The 19,880-nt window shown below is 38.0% G+C and overlaps 3 protein-coding genes across 5 annotated transcripts; 1 reads left to right on the forward strand and 2 right to left on the reverse strand.

Moving 5' to 3' along the window:
- Positions 1–54: 54 nt before the first annotated feature.
- On the forward strand, positions 55–5,142 carry LOC145074730 (splicing factor PWI domain-containing protein). Its single transcript, XM_079021067.1, has 12 exons — positions 55–202; positions 338–427; positions 1,471–1,593; positions 1,692–1,859; positions 1,947–2,036; positions 2,167–2,345; positions 2,429–2,485; positions 2,568–3,344; positions 3,447–3,653; positions 3,775–3,861; positions 4,217–4,285; positions 4,368–5,142. The coding sequence occupies exons 1-12, from the start codon at positions 182–184 to the stop codon at positions 4,894–4,896; spliced, it is 2,397 nt and encodes a 798-aa protein (XP_078877193.1). The 5' UTR covers positions 55–181; the 3' UTR covers positions 4,897–5,142.
- Positions 5,143–7,159: 2,017 nt separating this feature from the next.
- LOC145074728 (pre-mRNA-splicing factor ATP-dependent RNA helicase DEAH1-like) lies at positions 7,160–10,536 on the reverse strand. Of its 3 annotated transcripts, none has more exons than XM_079021065.1 (2): positions 7,917–10,536; positions 7,650–7,821 (listed from the first exon to the last, which is right to left on the reverse strand). In XM_079021065.1, exons 1-2 carry the CDS (start codon positions 10,408–10,410, stop codon positions 7,796–7,798), a joined length of 2,520 nt encoding a protein of 839 aa, XP_078877191.1. In that variant the 5' UTR covers positions 10,411–10,536; the 3' UTR covers positions 7,650–7,795. The 3 variants fall into 3 exon arrangements, with proteins under 3 accessions (XP_078877190.1, XP_078877191.1, XP_078877192.1); XM_079021066.1 differs by having other exon boundaries at positions 7,703–7,845; XM_079021064.1 differs by having other exon boundaries at positions 7,160–10,536.
- A 1,725-nt stretch (positions 10,537–12,261) lies between these two features.
- LOC145075482 (uncharacterized) lies at positions 12,262–12,867 on the reverse strand. The gene has a single exon (XM_079021715.1). It carries the CDS (start codon positions 12,865–12,867, stop codon positions 12,262–12,264), a length of 606 nt encoding a protein of 201 aa, XP_078877841.1.
- Between the last annotated feature and the right edge of the window lie 7,013 nt (positions 12,868–19,880).

Here is a 19,880-nt window from a genome sequence, read left to right on the forward strand (position 1 = left end):
GGGGCACTTTGTAAACCCACTTTTATTCCGTATGCAGTAGCGGGTTGTACCTTCACCTTCCACAAATGTCCTAAAAAAGATCCCGCTCGTAGCCCTAGTTCTCAGTTCTTCGTTACTCACTCGAGGAAAGTACACCACAGCTTCATCGTCATTCGGCTCATCTATTTCAAAACCCTAGAAGATGTCAGGCGGTTTCTTCCGGGTTAGTTCTTTCACTTACAACACCAATTTCGTTATGAATATCTCGTTCGATTAAGTTACTTATTGATATAGATGATTCGAGTAGATCTTCGTGGCTCAAGTTGTGAAATTACTGATTGATTTTGTTTTCTGGCAGGGTACTACGGCCGATCAAGACACTCGTTTCTCAAACAAGCATGCTAAGCTTCTTAAATCGCAGAAGTTTCCACCTGAATTGGAAAATCTGGTTCGTTTATCTATACATCATCCGTGTTTTTATTACCTTGTTCCTGTTCGTAAGGGGGCCTTGTGTAACCGGGGAATCATTATTGTTAGTTATCTTGAGTGTACGCGAGAGTCAATTTATTGTATCTTGACCTCCGAGGTAAAACAAAAGGTTCAAATTTCCAAATTTTAGTGAGTGATTTCGAGAAAGAAACGACGACTATGCTAAATTTTTACCAATAGAGGAATGCTAATTTTAGATCTATGCTAAAATCAGTATCAATTTTTTAGCTTTGAAAACAATAGATTTATGTTTAGGGGTCAAAATGCTTGTGGGATTTATTATTATTATTATTATTTTTTCTGTGTGTGTTTTTCTTTTTTCTGGAATGGTAGGAGCATCTTCAGTGATGGATGATATGAGTATATGACATTAGATGTAAAGCCAAGAACTTTCTAAGTTCAATATGTTAACTAGCTCATAGGGCAACATCTAAAAGGGTGATTCTATTCGGACCCCTATTACTAGATGCATCCACTGATTGGAGATATGTGAGTGGTTGACCCCCATGCACATATGTCCCATCATGAGGGAGTACATATAGTAATGAAGGGGTACGAATAGTAGCACCCTACTTAAATTGTGAGGAAGGGAGTAGGTTTAGGGCTGGATGGTCTACATGATGTGCAAAAAGAAATGTAATATTTTTAAATGCCATGTCCATGAATAGTTTGGAAAATGTTGGACTATTTATCTAAAAACTAAAAATACCATTCTAGAACCGCTACAGAAGGAATTATGTGGACAGAAATCAAGAAACATCAGTTTATTTTGTAGGGATAATTCTGGAAAATGCGTAATCTGACTTTGGAATTTTCCTATGAGGATGTTGTAATTTTATTGGATATATAAAAAACATAAGGGTTACAAACATGGGACAGTAGAATTCAAGCATGATAAGCATAAAATTTCAATGCATTATAACTTTGTATTACACTCTTCAATGGTTATCTTGCTTTCTAGTGGTGGAATTGTTTTTGATGATAGTTTGGTCTTGTCTTCAGGTGGACATGACAAAGGTTAAGATGGATGTCATGCGCCCATGGATAGCTCACAGGGTGACTGAACTTCTTGGATTTGAAGATGAAGTTCTGATCAACTTTATTTATGGACTTTTAGAGGAGAAGGTAACAAACATGCTACCAGCTTACCATATATCTTTGTATTCAGAATTAGTGCTGCTGTAAGAAGTCTGACAATCTGTTACATGTTTTGTTGTATACAGGTAGTTAATGGCAAAGAGATTCAAATTTCACTTACTGGGTTTATGGAGAAAAATACAGGGAAATTTATGAAGGAGCTCTGGACACATCTTCTGAGTGCCCAGAATAATGCCAGTGGTGTCCCTCAACAGTTCTTGGATGCCAAAGAGGAAGAAACTCGAAAGAAGCAGGTAACCTTTTTTTTTTTTTTTTTGGTAAAGATATGGTTTCTTTTTGTATATCATCTGTCCTCTAACTATAGCATGATGTATATATAGGAGGATACGGATCGTATAACCAGAGAATTGAAGAGAACAAAAGAGAAAGAAGGGCGTGAGCGGGAGGCTGAACAAGAAAGAGTGAAGATGGTAGTAATTCTTTCCATGCAAGTTAGTTAGCGTAGAGTCAAGTTTTTGGTTTTGACGTATGGTTTTCTCATGACATTCAGCTTGCTTCTGCAATTATTTGGGTTCATGTCCTTTCCTCAAACTACTGTAGGACAGAGAGGTTGCTGCTGCTGCTACGTTGGAGCCCCACTCAAGGAGTCGCACTAAAGATTCTAGCAAATGGTCAACTGTAGATGACAAAGGGACAGATGATAGGAATAATGGCTCAAAAGCAACACCCAGGATCACCCGCTCTCCACATTCACCTCATCATTCTCTCTCACCACCTCGGTATGTATTACCCAAACTTCTATATCTTGCATTGCTTGAGTTGTTTTTTAGTATCTAACTGCTTATTTGGTGTTCTTCTGCAGAGGTACACGTTCAAGATCAGTTAGCAAGTCATTCTCTAATTCCAGAAGTCATTCAAGGTCTGCATCCATCCAAAATTATATATAATCCATGATTTTTATATATTCATATATATTTCATTTAATACATAACATATCTCAGGTCCAGAAGCCTGTCAGCATCTCCTAAACCTCCAAGGCGTTCAGTTTCTTCTGAAAGGAGGCGCCGAGTTGACTCACGTCTGCATTCCCCATCCCCTCCACCACGTCCACGTGGACGCTCACCTTCACCTGCAAGGCGAAGGCTGCGATCCCCTGTGAGACGCAGATCTCGGTCTCCCATGTGGCGCAGATCAAGGTCACCTATAAGGCGTAGGTCCCGCACACCCATCCGGCGAAGGTCCCGCTCTCCCATCCGCCGGAGGTCACGTTCTCCCCTCCGGCGAAGATCACGTTCTCCCCTCCGGCGAAGGTCCCGCTCTCCACTCCGGCGAAGGTCACGTTCTCCGATCAGGCGCAGGTCACGTTCTCCGGTCAGGCGAAGGTCGCGTTCTCCGATCCGGCGAAGGTCTCCGTCTCCGTTTCAACGCAGGCCTAGATCTCCTTTCCGTCACGGGTCACAATCCTCTGCGTCTCCTCCGCCACGCCAGGTGTCAGTGTCTCCTTCACCGGTTCGTCGGAGGTCCCCATCTCCTCCTGTAAGGCGGCGATACCAGAGAGCACCGTCAATTCCACGTCATCGGTCTCCTTCGCCAGCTAGGCGTAGGCCAGCTTTTCCCACCCGTCAAAGATCCCCTCCAAGTCCTCGGAGTATGTCTTCTTCTCCATCAAGGCAGATGTCTCTTTCCCCTAGACGTGCTACACCCCTGAAAAGTTTCAGGGGATCACCAAGGCACCAACAACAGAGATCACCTGTACAATCTCCTAGAGATGGACACAGGTTTTTGATACTTCTAGATTGATATATTTCATTTCTTTGATTGTTACTCTTGCTTGTCATATTTTGTTTACATGGTTCTGAACCCATGGAGCAATTTTGCAGAGGTGTTCAGAGAAGTGTTGTTGATCGTCAAGCTCCACGAAAAGAGACTGCTCCACCTCCTGTTGCAGGAAGGTCTTTGGAAAGAGATTCAAAGGGCAGGAGAACTTCTCATAATGGAGGGCCAGCTTTGTCTTCACCACAACATAGCTCTCCTATGGGTTCTGTATCTCCCCCACCTGCTGCCAGAAGTCCTAGTGTCGAGAGGAGGTATTGCCAGCTATAAAATATATATATATATATATATATATATATATATATATATATATATGTTCCATTATAGTGTAACATTATATTATCTAATTTGTTACTTTAACATGTCTGACCACAGCCCTATACTTCCAAGGAGACAGAAAGAAACTATGGATACCAAGGACCGTATGGATAATGTTGAGGTTGAAGAAAGGACCTTTTCCAGGTTGGCTCTCTATTCAATAAATATTATATTCTAATGTTTAATTACTTTAACATATTCAAGAGTGAACTCATTCCAGTGGGTGCATTTAGATTGGTCGAATTTGCATGGGAAGACAAATTTGTAGGTTGAGTGGGTCCCATCCCACCAAATTATGTCTTCTTTAATGGCTATTTTCAGCCTCCATGATACTTTTCACTAGGTTTAGACATGTAGTATAAAAGCCTTCATCTCCTTATTTGCCAAATGTGTTATATATCATTGGTTAGCATTAATATTGATATGTTTCCATTTCAGCGTGTACTTGAAAGGATGTATAATGTATTTAAATTGTGTATCTTTGTAATTTGTTATGCAGAGTGAAGGAAGAGAAACATGCCAAGAACAAAAATTCTCCTGAAAAGTTAACTAGTCATCACCGAAAGAGGTTTTTCTTTAACTAGCTAGTATAAATATAAAAAAAACCATTAAAGGGATTGTAATCTTTTTGTGATTTTGTAATTTGTTAGCAAGAACGATGATGTAAGGAGGAAATACCCCGATGAAGTTACAGAGGATCCCCCGCGAAACCGTAAGGACATTTTAGCAGCTGAAAAAGGGTATAAAGCTGGTGATGATAATAAGGAAGCAGCAGCAGCAAAGTTGCAAAAAAGTGGGTCATTGGATTCTGGTGGGTCGGATGAAAGTGATGGTGGAAAGAGAAAACGCAAAAGGTCAAAAAAGAAAGACGTGACATCAGATGATGATGATGATGATTATAGCCATCATAGTCATGATGACTCTCACACAGAAGACAAAAAGGAAGCTAAAAAACGACGCAAAGAGGAGAAACGATTGAAAAAAGAGGAAAGGCGCAAACGACGTGAGGAACGACGTCGCAGGAAGGCAGAAAAGCAGAAAGGCAGGAAAGCAAGCGGGAATGTTTCTCCATCTTCAGATGAAAATGAGGAAGATGCTGATCAGAAGAAACTTGAAATTGAGTTGAGGGAAAAAGCTCTTGAATCTCTCAGAGCTAAAAAGGGCAGCATTGGTCATTAGTTTTGTTGTTGATTTTCAATGCTTCCTTTTCTTTTTAAAAAAACTTTAAAATATTATTATGTTTTCTTTCTCCCTATGACATGACATTTGCATTTTGGTTGTGTATTGTATTGTTGATAACTGTTTAATACACTTTGTCTGTCTTTGCTGATGGCAGCTGAACGGAATTCAAGGATATTCATCGTGCTGACTTCCCTTCTGCTAAGTTTGCCGGTAATAAATGTTTTCCTTTTTGCTGGGGACTTAGTTTTCTTGTGCTTGTTTGGTGGATATATAGATCCATCTGTGGAAATAGTTAAATACTTGATATGATGTTATTTGTTGATTATCCTAAAAATATGCATATCTGGATGTGTAGACTTATGACATTTGTTTGGTTTGGGCTCTTGGGGATCAAACCTCCACAAGTTGAAAATGGTAATATTCAATCACATTCTTAATGATAGGTATTGAGCAAGCAAAATAGTTTTGAAATTTCCTATTTATTAATAGAGATTGAACATGACTATATATAATACAACGGCTCAATGCTAGAGTAGGAAAGAAATCGCCTACTATGCTTATCGCATAACTTTTTGGAATTCAATAGAGAACACTTTATTTAAGGGTGGTATGTTTGAAAATAGGTGTTGTGTGCCTCTTTGGGTTGGTTTTTTAGTACAATTAAAATTATGATGGTAAGGAATTCATTTTGCTACCTTTATCAATGACTGAGCTATCGGATGATTGAGATTGTCTTTTTCGGTGAGTATACTTGTAGAGTTGTAGTGGTGGTCTTTAGGAGGTAGAGTCAATTTGAGAGGAGGATGTTTGTGGTTGATTAGGTGGAAGCCGATTTTGGATAGTTTTATGACATGGTCTAGGTGACTGATTAATCGATGACCGGATGCCTTGGCAGTCTTCATCCATTGTCTCCATCCGACTGCGAGTCTACAAATAGTGGTAATTGGTTGTGTCAGGCGGGCTCAGTCAAAGCCAGCCAATAATTGGGCGTGACGCTCGTAAATGGTCAAAATTAGCAAAATAAACGATTAATTTCCTGACCTAGTCAACCAGCTACCGCTTGGCGATATTTACAACCATGATCAATATAAAAAAATGGTTTTTATGGCTCTTGGTTCAAGGTTAATGGCTTGATACGTTTGTTGATGTGAACATAGGAAACAAATCAAAAGTTTTTATCGGAAGGAACGATCGTTTAAGTGGGGGAAGATGTTTGAGTAGAACATCAATCGGGGGAGGACCTTGAAAAACCAATTGAAATTTCCAACTTTTTTCTCAAATAACCGTGCACATGTTACTCCTAGAGAATGACAAGTTTCACATTGAGAAATCCTATTTTGATGAAAATGGGCTCTCTACCTTGCGAGGATAGGGGAAAAGTCTCCTATTTTGTTGTGGGATTCAAATACATGATAATATGTGAATGGGTACCCTTGTAGTGACATAAGTTTATTAAAGGTATTCGCTCCAATTTTGATCACATATGTTTAATGCACTCCTTAAATTGTGAGGATTCATTTGACGAAATTGGAGAAGAATCATACTCAATCTAGAAGAATCATACTCAATCTAGATTTGTTTTCATTACATAAAGCCAAGTTCTAAAATATATTGTTAATAAAAGACATTATCATGGCTTTAATGGTATCAAGAGACAAGAATTGTAGAAGCTCCCAACCAGTAAGATGTCTTGAAAATCTTAAAGTTTATATATTTTTGTGTTTGGTCGTTTGACACCTTGCATGATAACTCACCAAATTTATATTCTGAAACGTCAATGGAAACACAATCTCGATTGATGCAGTCTTCATTAATGCAAAAGAAGTTGATCACGATCAAACATCATCCCATAGTGGAGAATAAGCATGGTTGTGTGACGAAATTGGAAAGCACAGAAACTATCTATAAATCTATTGGTAAAGAGGTATAAGCAAATGGTGGTGATCATTCAAAAGGAGAACAATCACAGGATGTAAAGTTGATAAGCGCCTATTCAGTTTTTAAGAATAATGTGTGTCTCACATACATTACCATAAATGTGTCACATTGCTGATTTAAGTTCATGACATAAAAAACTAACATCTGTTATTCTGTTCTATAAAAAGGTGTTTTTAATATGTTGGTAAATTTTGTATATCACTAAAGTCGCAATTTCAATAAAATAACAATTGTTAATATATATATTTTTTCGATAATTGAAAAATCTACCACCACAAAAATATATAAACTTTGAGTTAAGAAAAATTATCTGTGACACAAATGCAACCAAAAGAATTTAACAAACTAAACTTGATTATTACAACGATCTGTTTTTCTCAAGTGTTACTACTCTCATATTCTGACTAAAAATTTACACACTGCCGTAGGAAATCAACCAACAAATTGCTGGAAAGCTTCAATTGTGCCAACAACAAATCGCAACATTCAACGTCCAGGATCCTCTCCATCTGCAAAACAGAAAAACAAGACCATTATTCACTTTGTTTAGTCTTTGCCATTTAAAAAGTGTCTTTAGAGTTTAGATGCACGCCCTTTCCCACGAGGCAATTTCTTTGAACCCAAATCTTCAACATCCTTCAGTTCATAATAATGAGGTGCTATCTCCACAAGCCACTCAGGTTTTATCTCGCTGACCTGTCGTACATACTCCTTGGTTGTCAGCACCAGTTCATGATATACCACCCACCTTGGAAGCGCCTCACATAAACCAGAGCTTGGGTGGATATAAACAGTCTGCCGATGTTTAACACTTGTATAACATCCATTCTTTTGCAACTTTGCTGAGTGTGAGAAGTATCCTGATGTTATGCACTTGTAAATTGCATCCAAGTCCCCTGAGTTTGACACCAATTCGATCTCAACCCTTTCCATAATCCCCTTCAGTTGATCTCTTATGTCACGTCCTCGTTTCATACTCCTCAACTGAATGTAGTTATCATAGCACCACTGAGCAGAAAAGTTAGTTTCCTTCCACAAATTATAAACATTAAGAAGTGCGACATGATCACCAACATTACCTGTATAAAAATTCAAGCGAGCATTATCAGCATGGACTTGTTTATTCTTTGGCCGATAAAACACTGAGTTTTCAATCGACAACATGGCAGCAATCGTAATTATCTCATCTGAACATTTGTATTTATCAGATGCCACAATCATCTTCGACAGCATCGGATCAAGTGGGAATTCCGCCATTTTCCTCCCAACTTTTGTCAACTCCCCATATTTATTAAGTGCACCCAACGCAAACAGCAGCTCCAAAGCTTTAAGCACCGCTTCAGATGGTGGTGGATCCATAAAATCAAAATTCAACAAATCATCGATTCCAAGACTTGTTAAGCTCAAAACAACATTTGCCAAATTCGTCCTTTGGATCTCGGGGACTGAATTGTCATCCAATTCGTTATAGTAAGTGTAAGCCGTGTACAACCTGAAGCACTTCCCGGGACCCGTTCTACCCGATCGACCCGCCCGTTGATTTGCTGATGCTTTTGAAATTGGGATAATCTTTAATGATTCCATCCCGGTTCGTGGATCGTAAAAATTCATTTTCACAAATCCCGGGTCGATAACGTATTTGATTCCATCGATTGTTAATGATGTTTCTGCAATGTTGGTGGCAAGAACAACTTTTCGTGCCCCTTGAGGAGTTGGTTCGAATACTTTTGCTTGAAGCTCGGTTGGGAGATTTGCATAAATTGGGCATATTACTAATTCGGGTATTTTACTACCCAAACAATGTGTTCTCTGTTTGAGGATCTCTTGGGCTGTTTCGATTTCCTCTTGACCCGTGAGAAAGACCAAAATGTCGCCATCTCCAGGGGGTTCATTGACATGGATTTGAAGAGCTGTGACAATTGCTGCATCAAGGTAATCGGCCTCTGGTACTTTCGTGTAGTTAATCTCAACAGGAAATCGCCTTCCTGGAATTCTAAAAATTGGGGCACAATCAAAATAGTCGCTGAACTTTTCTGCATCGAGAGTGGCACTTGAGATCAGCAACTTGATATCAGGGCGGAAGCGTGCGATCTGCTTAAGTAAACCAAACAAGAGATCAGTTGATAATGTTCTTTCATGAGCCTCATCCACCATCACCACACTGTAACTTTTAAGATCAGGTTCACCTAGAAATTCACGAAGCAACATTCCATCAGTCAAATATTTGATCACTGTTTTCTCACAAGTACAGTCTTCAAAGCGTATTGCATACCCAACCTCATGACCAAGTTTGACATTCATTTCTTGAGAAACTCTTGCAGCAACACTCATGGCAGCAACTCTTCTTGGCTGTGTGCATCCGATCATCCCACGTTTTGTGTATCCAGCCTCATGGAGATATTGTGGTATTTGAGTCGTCTTCCCTGAACCAGTTTCACCAACAATTATAAGAACCTGATGATCTTCAACAGCTTTTAGCAAAGACTCTCGATACGGATACACAGGTAAAGTTTTTCTGTCTGCAAGAAGCTTCTCGCGTGCTGATTTTGCTATGATTCTTTCATGTTCTTCCTCTTCCTCTTCATCAACATTTACACCACCCATGACTTGTTCCTGTATGAACTCAATCTGGTCCTCAAACACAAAGTTATAATCGTCAGATTGCTTTTTGTTTTTTGATCCAAATTTTAGCGTTGCTTTGTTAATCTGATGATCCTCCCATGCTTCTTGTTCGGCAAACAGATTCATCTTATCTCCATCTTTTGAATCTATGTATCGCTCCAAAGCTACAGCAAATCTTTTCTCTTGATTGACTCCGCCTTCTTCATCATATGCATCAGGCATATGATACTCATTGACATTATCATCCACTTGTGACCGCTTCTTGACTAGCTCATATACTTGTTTCTTGTATCTTAGTTCACGTTGTTTGGCTTCAGTTAACTTGAAGCCCTCAAATAGATACTCTTCATCTTCTATATCATCTTTGATTTCCTCCATTTTCTTCTGCTCCCTTTTCTTGAGATATTCTTGCCTCGAAACTTTTCTTAAAGCTCGAATGTCATCATCTTTCAAGGCATTGGCTCTCCTGATTGCTTCTTTTTCATCCCTCTTAGACAACTTCTGTTCAGTCAGCTTTCTTATCCTTGATGCATCTTTTTCCCTTAAACGACGCTCCAAATCTTCTCGTTCTATTTGGTCACGTAATCTTTCTTCTTCAGATTCAGAATCATCTGATTTTTCATGAGAAGATTTTTGTTTGACCCTTCTTTCTTGTTTCAAAATTCCAGCTCCCTCATCATCATCATCATCATCATCATCATCTTGGTTTTGGCTCCTCTTCCTAAATCGTTTCACATCATTATCGACAACAGAAACAGAGCCACCAGGCACATCTTTGGCATCATCGTCATCTGCCTCCAATAGCGTGCAAGTGATCCTCTGCTTCCTGGTTAGCATTGGTGCAGCCTCTTCTTGTTGTCGATAAAGATTTGATCCAGAACTCTTGTGTTCAACTTTCTGGAAAATTTCTTCAGCAAATACACGTGTTTCGTTTGAAGATGGCACACCCATATCTTTACGATTACTAAATATACCATAAGATGATGAATCTTTATTAACTAAACTAATTAGGGAATAATATGGACTGAATCAGCGTGGGTTGTGAATATCCCAAAAGGGGGATCAGTCTTTTTAAACCCCAACTCCCCAAGTGTTCAAGTTAAACGTATTGGACAAGTTCCGTGTTGAACAAGTAACTGGTCAAACAAAGCCACCTTTTCAGGCTTCTAAAACATGTTAAATTAGGGTTATTGGATGAGTAAATTACATGACTGGTCCCTATGGTTTGGGGTAATTTACGCGTTTGGTTCTTAGCTTATTTTTTTTAACTTGGAAGGTCCTTACTGTTTGTTTTTGTTACGTGTTTAGTCCCTATTGTTTATTTTTGTTACGCGTTTGGTCCCTTCTTTACCTAAAAAAACTATTATTTAAATAAGAAAAAATGGTGGGGTAGATAAGGTAAGGTGAAAGGGGTGTGGTTGGGGAGTGTTTATTTAAATAAATTAAAGACAAAATTGCAAAAATGGTCCATGTGGTATGCAAAATTTTGGGGTTTTAGTCCAAACCACGAGTTTTTTGGAACCATAGTCCTTTTGGAGTGGTTTCTATGTGGTTTTGGTCCCTGGACTTAACTCCCATTAAGTTGGAACTGTTAAGCCCCCTCACGTGCCTCACACGTGAGGGTAATTTCGTCATTTCATATGTCAAGGACCATTTTTGCATAAACGTTTTTTTGGATTAATTCCTTTTAAATACCCCCACTTCCTGCGATCTTCTTCCCCAACGTCTCTTTTCTTCTACCCTTCTTCTTCTTGAGCTCTGCTACAACAAAAATGGTGTTATGTTTTTGTGGAAAAGTTGCTGAGTTGAAAACGTCTTGGACCCCTTTGAATCCATGAAGGAGATTTTTTGCATGCCCTATGAATGATTCCGTTTGTGGGTTTATTGGGTGGCTTGATCCCCCAATGTGTGCTAGGTCTAAAGCCATCATACCTGGTCTGCTAAGAAATTTGAATTCAGTGCAGGAACGGTGCAATGAGTTGGTTAGAGGTATGAACATGCTACAGGATCAATGCAATGGACTGATATGCATGAACAACATTTTGGTGGCAAATGTCAGAGCATTGAAGGATGATAATTTGAAGTTGAAAATGTACATGTTTGGAAGTTGGTTTTTCTTTGTGATTGTATTCTTTTATATTTGGTTTGTGTAGGGGTATACTCTGAAGGGTGTTTTGGTCATTTTGTTGTAATTTTATGTGATCAAGTTTGTAGTGACTTATGATGATAATGATATATGTACAATTTTATGATGCAAGTGTAATGAATGTTTTACCAAAATGGTATGAATGTATAAGAATTAACATATGAATAGAAATGGTATGAATGTGTTACCAAAATATATATATTAGAACCAATTGCACATAACCAAAATGCACATTTCATTAAGATTTGTAATATAACAACCAAAGTTTCTAAACATAACAACCAAAGATTCTAAACATTACCAAAAGGGACACATTACCATACCTGAGATAACAACCAAGTTTTCATAACAACCAACCAAAAAATTTCAACAAAATATTGTAAACATAACAACCAAGTTTTCATAACCAACCAAAATCACAAAAAACTCCATGCATGCATGACATATTACTTCTTGGATTGATTCCCACCTTGCCCTTTACAGGTCCTAGAGTTGTGTCCCTTGTTCTTGCATTTGCTACAAGTAACACTGATATGCTTCCTTGATAGCTTCTGCACTCCATCATTTGTTGGTTTTTGGGAACCTCCTTCTTGTGCAGCATTCATTCCATCACCTTGACTTGCCTTCTGCTTTTTGCTTAACCTTTCACCCTCACTTTATCTTCTCTTTTTCTTAGGCCTTCCCACCTGAGTGCGATGTGGAGGAGAGATTAGCTTTGTGGGACATTCACTTTTGGGCCACATGGATCTACCCTTAATTGGCTCCACCTTAAAAGAATAAGCCTTTTTCCATGTCTCTAGAAAATACACCTTGTGAACCCATTTGTAAATGTCAAGCTCAACCTCTGGGTCTTTACTCATCTCATTTAGAGTTGCAATTGCATGTCTGCATGGAATTCCAATTAATTCCCATTTTCTGCAAGTGCATGTTTTGTTCCTAACATCAACCACATGTTGATCCTGCAAAGCTCCTGTGACTTGATACTTGTCTCCCCCATTCCACCTAGCAATGTATTGTGAAGCAACTGTTTTTCTTGCAGCTAGGATGTCTGTTGCTGTGGGTGTTAGTGGACCTTTAGCCTTTTTCATTTCCTTCATGACATTGCATATCCTCTTCATTAGATACTCCCTTATGAATTCTAAACATCCAATGACATATTTATCTCTTCCTTTCTTTATCTTCCCATTAAACACTTCACACATGTTTGATATCAACACATTAGAAACTGCTCTTCCTGTGTGTAAATTACCATTAAAAAACATTTAATACAATTCACATACATGTAAAACAGTTCACTAAGTGAAAGACATAAGGACCAAATTGGAATATATAGATTTACCTGAAAAATGACTCCTTGCCCAATGTTTAGGAGGAATTTGCTTCAACCATTCACATGCCTCCTTATCATACTGACTAAACTCCTTCATCAAATGTTCAAACTCAGGAATGGTGGTAGCTGATGCACACCTCCATAAGTGGTCCCTGTACTCTGTTTGCCTCCATCTTTTCCTCATATTGTCATGAATATGTCTGATACAATATCTATGCTCAGCATTGGGAAAAATTTGCTCAACTGCAGTATGTAAACCCTGCAAAAATTAATTGTCAATCATTAGAATTAACTTACAACCACACTTTAAATGACCAAATGTATAAAAACTACTTCCAACTTTACCTTTTGCCTGTCACTTATGAAAGTAAAATTTGAGTTTCTTCCAAGGTCCAAGTCATCCCCAAGGTTATCTAAAAACCATTTCCAGCTTTCTGTATTTTCAGACTCAACAATCCCATATGCTAATGGGTAAATTCCATTATTGGAATCAAGACCAACTGCTGAAAGGACTTGCCCAGGGAATGGTCCTTTCATGAAGGCACCATCAAAACCTAACAAGTCCCTAAGGCATGCCTTGAACCCTTTTTTCAGTGGACCCAAGCACACATAAATTCTTCTAAACCGCCTAGTTAGGGAATCAGGGTTAGGCTCAGAACATACATCTATTTTCACCGTGGTGTCTGGGTTGGTGGCTTGAAGTTCGAGAACATAGTCCCTCAACAGTTCACACTGCTTTGTGTAGTCCCCAGTTATATGCTTTCTTTCCTTATCCTTTGCCCTGAACACCTTGTCCATACTAACACCCACTTGGTAGGTCTTTTGAAAGTGATCTTGTATGGCTCTCAAAGGTATATCTGGATTCGCCTCAACTTGATCAAAGATTTTCTTGTTGATTAAAGAAGCAGTACAAGCCCTGGGTTTCCTTGTTTGCAAACATGTGTGAGTTTGGTTTAAGGTCCTTATAAACCAGTCGGATTCAGGATTTGACCTAGATGCATGAATGTACCAACCACATGTTACTTTTTGTGTCTTTAATTCTTTACCCTTTCTTTTTGAAGTGGTAGCTTGACTACCCACTTGGCCTTTATTGGTGACAGGTTCAACACCTCTACACTGTTCCCTAAGCCTTACATTGTCATTTTTTTTAAAGAAAAGATTCCTTCTTGACTCTAGTGCATGCAGATCAGTTGCCTCCTTTAATTCTTTTTTACTATTAAATTTATCTCCAACTGAAAAAGATTGTTTATGTACTGCCCCAAGACTGCACCTTTTTTCTTTTCTCAAATTCTTGATAAGAGCTCTTCTCTCTCTGTCTTGGTCGGATCCTTCATCCAAAGATTCAAATTCCTCATTGTTAATCACTTCCATATCTTCAGGTTCATGCCCACGAACAACATTTATACAAGAACCTTCCACATCACTTTCAACATTGAGAGTGAAGTCTCCCATGTCCACATCCACATCCTGTATATTGTTGTCAACATCCATTATGTCATCCATATGATCTTCATCTTCTATTTGTCTCTCATCTTCTTCATACTCTGGATCACTATTTTCAGATTCATCATACTCTTCAAAATTTGGATCACTTTCTTGAGATTCATCATCCTCTTCATACTCTTGATTATCCTCTTCAGATTCTCCATCCCCTTCATACTCTGCATTATCATCATCACTCCCAATCAAATTTTCCATAAGGTTATCAAATAACTCATTCAATTGTTCATCAGCATTATTAACATGGGGGGGTGTTGTAGCCTTCTTCATCAACAGTTGATGCCTCTTGAACAACATTTGCAGCCTCCCTAACACCATCCATCTCATCAATATGAACACAAGTTGCTGCCTCCTGAACATTAGTTGAACCATCTTGATCATCATTCTTTTCCTTTGAAATGTGAACAACCTCATCAATATAATCTAAATTAAGCCTCTTGCTACAAGAGCTTTCACCTATTTTGGAATTCCCAACCCTACCCCTTTTATACTCTGGTGAGAAACTATCATTCTTACTCCCAAAAAGAATCAGAGACATGAACTCACCAATAGGCTCACCATTATCATGGTTCACATTTTTCATTGGAGAATCTGCATGAACTTGACCCTCAACTTCAGCCCCTTGATCATCATTTTCTGGTAATTCCTCAATGACAACTTTACCCTTTGCATTTGGTGACATGAAGTAAGTCAATAAATTTGTCTTTCCATGCTCTGTGTACACCTCAATCAGCTTGTTATGTGCAATGTATTTAGAAAGGTTGATCACATCCTGATCATTCCCTAAAGCTCTAAGACCAAATTGAAAGTCACCATTGGGTATCCTAAAATGGTAGTATATAACTGGGGATTCATCAGCGAATTCAGAATTCCGTGGGTCTGGGTAACCTAGGTCAAGCATTATGGCATCAAGTTCATGCACAAAAAACTCATCAATGTCCACATAATCAACATAACGCACTTCACCTCCAATGTACTTTATATCAGGTAATTTAGTAAATTTCCCATCGTGATGAAGCTTAATACTAAACCATGTGGGTGCACCAGCTAAAAATCAAAATTGTACATATTAACAAAGTTAAAATTTTGCATTTTTTTTGTTCTAAATCAATAAGAAAATGCAAAGTATAAAAGTTAAAGAAAACAGAGCAGCTTACCATATACAGTTGATACATCAACAACTTCGTGTTTTGCTCTGATATGCCACATTACGAACACCATTTTGTATTAAACGTATGCCCTTATATGTGTAGTGTCGATTATCTTGTTTGGATAAGCAACGAGGGTTTTTTGCAGGTTCAATGGAGCAGAAGCAAGAAGGAGGGAGTTGGGGAGTTGACGAGTGTTGGGGAAAGTAAATGAGGGGTAAATGTCAATTAATCCAAAAAAACGTTTATGCAAAAATGGTCCCTGACATATGAAATGACGAAATTACCCTCACGTGTGAGGCACGTGAGGGGGCTTAACAGTTCCAACTTAACGGGAGTTAAGTCCAGGGACCAAAACCACATAGAAACCACTCCAAAAGGACTATGGTTCCAAAAAACTCGTGGTTTGGACTAAAACCCCAAAATTTTGCATACCACAAGGACCATTTTTGCAATTTTGTCTAAATTAAAAAAATCAAAGACAAAATAGTCTTTTTAAGTAAAACAGGGACCAAGTACCTAACAAAAACAAACAGTAGGGACCTTCCGAGTTAAAAAAACAAGTTAGGGATCAAACGCGCAAATTACCCTAAATCATAAGGACCATTCGTGTAATTTACTCTTATTGGATTTGAAATTTCTGGTTGGTCGCTCGTAAAGGTAACTTGGTTTTCTGGTTTTTCTTTTAATATAAAAAATATAATATAGAGAAATTAAATTGCCTTCTATTCTTATAAATATTCTTATCTCTTAAAATTACAACACTTGTTAAATGCTGAGAGCATTAAGGGGGTGTTTGGGATATCTTTTTACCTTTAAAAGTCCTTTTTGCAAAATGACTTTTTGTAAAAGGACTTTTTACAAAAGATGTTTTTAAAAATGTGTTTGGATTAGCTTTTGAGAAACAAAAGTCAAAAGTTGTTTTTAAAAGATGTTTTGTTTAACTTTTACATGTAAAATAACTAAAAGTTCTAAGGGCTTATTGATTAGGGTAGTGGTAGTTGGGGGTATATGAGTAATTTAAGTGTCAAGGGCTTCAAAAGTTCCAAAAAGTCACGGATACGTGACTTTTCCAAATGCTCCTTTTTCTTCTTTCTGAAAAGTTGGTTTTAAAATATTTTTTCCCTTTCCCAAACATCCTTTACCTCATTTTTAACTTTTTGGAAAAGATAAAGTCTAAAAGTTGGTTGAAAAGATAAAACAAACACACCCTAAATATGAAAAACCATAATCCATATCTTTTATTAATTTTATTTATATAATAATACACTAAGGGATCGTTTGGTTCGCTGGAATCGGAAGGAATTGGAATTTAATTCCATCACTTTCCTATGTTTGGTTCAAGTTTTGAGAAGGAATTGGATTCTTAAATGTGTCCAACTTTCCTTCCATCGAGGGAAAATAAATTCCATCTAAAAGATGAGGAAATTTAAATTCCTTAAAGTAGGAATGTTGAAGAATGCCATATTACCCTTTTCATTTTTAACATTAAATATGAAAAACCTCTGTCACTACTCGTGACCACCTCCACCACAACTTTCGCCACCACTACCCACCATCTCCACTACCACCCACCATACCACCCACCACAACCACCTCCGCCACCCACCCACCACCACCACTAACAGTCACCATTGATGTTGTCGCCACTACCACCAACAACTACCACCACTTCCGTTACCACTACCACCACCACCACCATCACCATCGTTGATACCACTACCACCACCACCGTCACCGTCACCACCACCACCACCACCACCTATAACCTCCGTTACCACCTACACCACCACCCTATCTCTATCGTTGTTACTACTAACTCTATCATCACCACCACCACCTTTATTGCCACCACCACGACCACCACCGTCGCCGCCACCCGCACCAACAACAACCACCACCACCACCGTCACTAACACCCATCGCCACAACCACCACTGCCTCCACCATCAACACTAGTGATGCCACTACTACCACCACTTCCACCTTCATCACCACCACATACTGCTGCCATCACCACCACTGTCGCTTCTGCCACCATCGCCGCCGCCACCATTACAGTTTACTATTTTTATAATTTATATAATATCTATTTACATGTAATTATAAAACAAAGTAAAAGTAAGGAAAAACCAAGAAGGGTAGTTCTGTCATTTTACACTATTCCAATTCCATTTTCCACCAACCAAACAAAATATAAAATTGGATTCAAATTTAATTTACTGCTAACCAAACAGAATATTGAATTGGATTCCAATTCAAGACAAATTCCAATTCCTCAATAGATTCAAATTTCTTCAAAAACATTATGTAAATCAAACGCCACCTAAGTGAATGTTTTTGGAATGGATACATATAGTGCCAATAACAACACTTATCATGGTAGTCCTAAATGGAACCAACAAACTTAGGTGAGATGTGTTATTGAACATGTTGTTGGTCACCGTTAGAGTCATGATTTCTTCATATGGGGAAATCCATTTTAATGTTATATATAGGGACGCTTTATCAAGTAACAGACATCTTTGAAGAAGCCTTGAAGTTAGTTTTAACTCAAGTCCTTCTACAAAAAAGAGTTTATCTCTAAACCCTATTACAAGCTTATATTACATAGCTCCATGCAGGTATTCTTTAGTTTTTTCATTACTATATATGAATGTTATGTTGATGGATACCTTTGTTCATGTTTCCCTTTTTTCCCATGTACTTTTGCTTTATTGTTTGTGCCATGGTATTTGTTGGAGAAGAGTAACATGGAAGTTTCACAAATTCAATTCAACTTCTGCATTTTCTTCTCAAATTCTATTTGTACTTTAGCATTAAACCTTTCAATTTTCTTAGTAATTGGAAGAACATGATAACAACATTGGTAATGACGATAATACAAAGAGTAGAAGTAGATGAAGAGGCACTTCTAATGGCATCTTCAAGGCTTTCTTATATTGCATGTTCACAACTTAATAGCCGATATGCTTGATCATGATGATGTCATTTGTGATCAAAGTACCTTGCTATATTGAGCCATTGTGGAATATAAGATCATCAAATTTGGAACTTGGATCATAAGCACTTTTCTTATCTTCTTGTGTTCATCGACATTGATATGTTATTATTGTTTTTGGCGCCCGTCCATTGATGCATTCTAATCATGACTTGGATAAACATACATATGTTTCTGTATCTTCTCGTGAAAGCAAACCATATCTAAATAAGATAGTTTGTCCATTGTGATTTACTCCAACAAAAGGCGCAAACGACATATAATATTTTTGGTCAAATATATGCCATAACATCTACCAAAGGGCTTGTGGCCCAACAGTATTAGGTGTGGCGAAAAGGTGCCCCTCCCCAACAGAAGATATTTTAGCCATTTGCATCAAGCTCAAACTTCCTTCTTGCATGCGTGCCCAAGTCTCGTTGTGGAAAAATTAATAGATTTAGGAGTATGGTTAATGGGTGTGTGCGCGCTAGCTGTTCCAAAAAAAAAAAATCTCCGAATGACTTGTAAGCTGCCCTAGATCTTGCATCTGCTCAAAATACATTTTGCATACGACTTTCATCATCCATGTCAATCATGTAGAAAAAAAATTTAAACTCTTTTTTTTGCATATTGAGAAAAAAATTACGAAGTGCCTCAGCATCCCTAAGCCCGAAACTTAGTTGTCTTACTTTTACGATGTAAGATCTACAATCTGTCTTGCCAAACAACAAATTGACATACCCTTCCACTTCAACAACTAACGAATGAAAATTTTTGTTTAATGGAATTCCAACATAATCATTCAATTCAAGTCTTCTCTTAGCATATGAATCCATTTTCTATGTGATTGTTGGAAACAAGATTTTTTGGGACTTAAAGCATGGTTATGTTCAAGAAAAACACGAGAGATGGTGCATTTTCCATCACCATATGTAATTACGTATATTTTTGCTTTACAATTTGTTTTAGAATACTTTTGATATGTTTTTTTTGTCTTAGATACATATAGACCTCCTCTAGCACATCCAAGTAAGTAGTATGTTGTAGTAATATAATCTTTTGTTCTTGTACTATTTTTCCACACACCAAATCCAATCTGGAATGCATATGTTTTAAAGTAATTGCAAAGTTCATTTTCTTTGTAGCGTTTCGATTTTTTAGAATAAAATTTTCATTCTAAAATATAGATCCATATGAGTGATTACAGTTCATTAAGAACTTGCTAGTTGGAGTAATTATGAGTAATGCTGGAAGCCATTGAGAGGTTATGGAGCAATGTTGATACCTTAAGGTCTATATGAGCTTCCTTATAGTTAT

Source organism: Lactuca serriola, chromosome 9 (assembly GCF_051521515.1).
Source record: "Lactuca serriola cultivar US96UC23 chromosome 9, Lser_US96UC23_V15, whole genome shotgun sequence".
NCBI lineage: Eukaryota > Viridiplantae > Streptophyta > Magnoliopsida > Asterales > Asteraceae > Lactuca > Lactuca serriola.

What these genes read in the sequence shown, in the direction of transcription:
- LOC145074728 (XM_079021064.1), bottom strand. Translation starts at nt 10,410, where the DNA reads ATGGGTGTGCCATCTTCAAACGAAACACGTGTATTTGCTGAAGAAATT.
- LOC145075482 (XM_079021715.1), bottom strand. Translation starts at nt 12,867, where the DNA reads ATGTTTTTTAATGGTAATTTACACACAGGAAGAGCAGTTTCTAATGTG.
- LOC145074730 (XM_079021067.1), top strand. Translation starts at nt 182, where the DNA reads ATGTCAGGCGGTTTCTTCCGG. An exon ending in ATGGACTTTTAGAGGAGAAG is followed by an intron (nt 1,594 to 1,691) that starts GTAACAAACATG and finishes TGTTGTATACAG; the next exon opens with GTAGTTAATGGCAAAGAGAT. An exon ending in AACAAGAAAGAGTGAAGATG is followed by an intron (nt 2,037 to 2,166) that starts GTAGTAATTCTT and finishes AAACTACTGTAG; the next exon opens with GACAGAGAGGTTGCTGCTGC.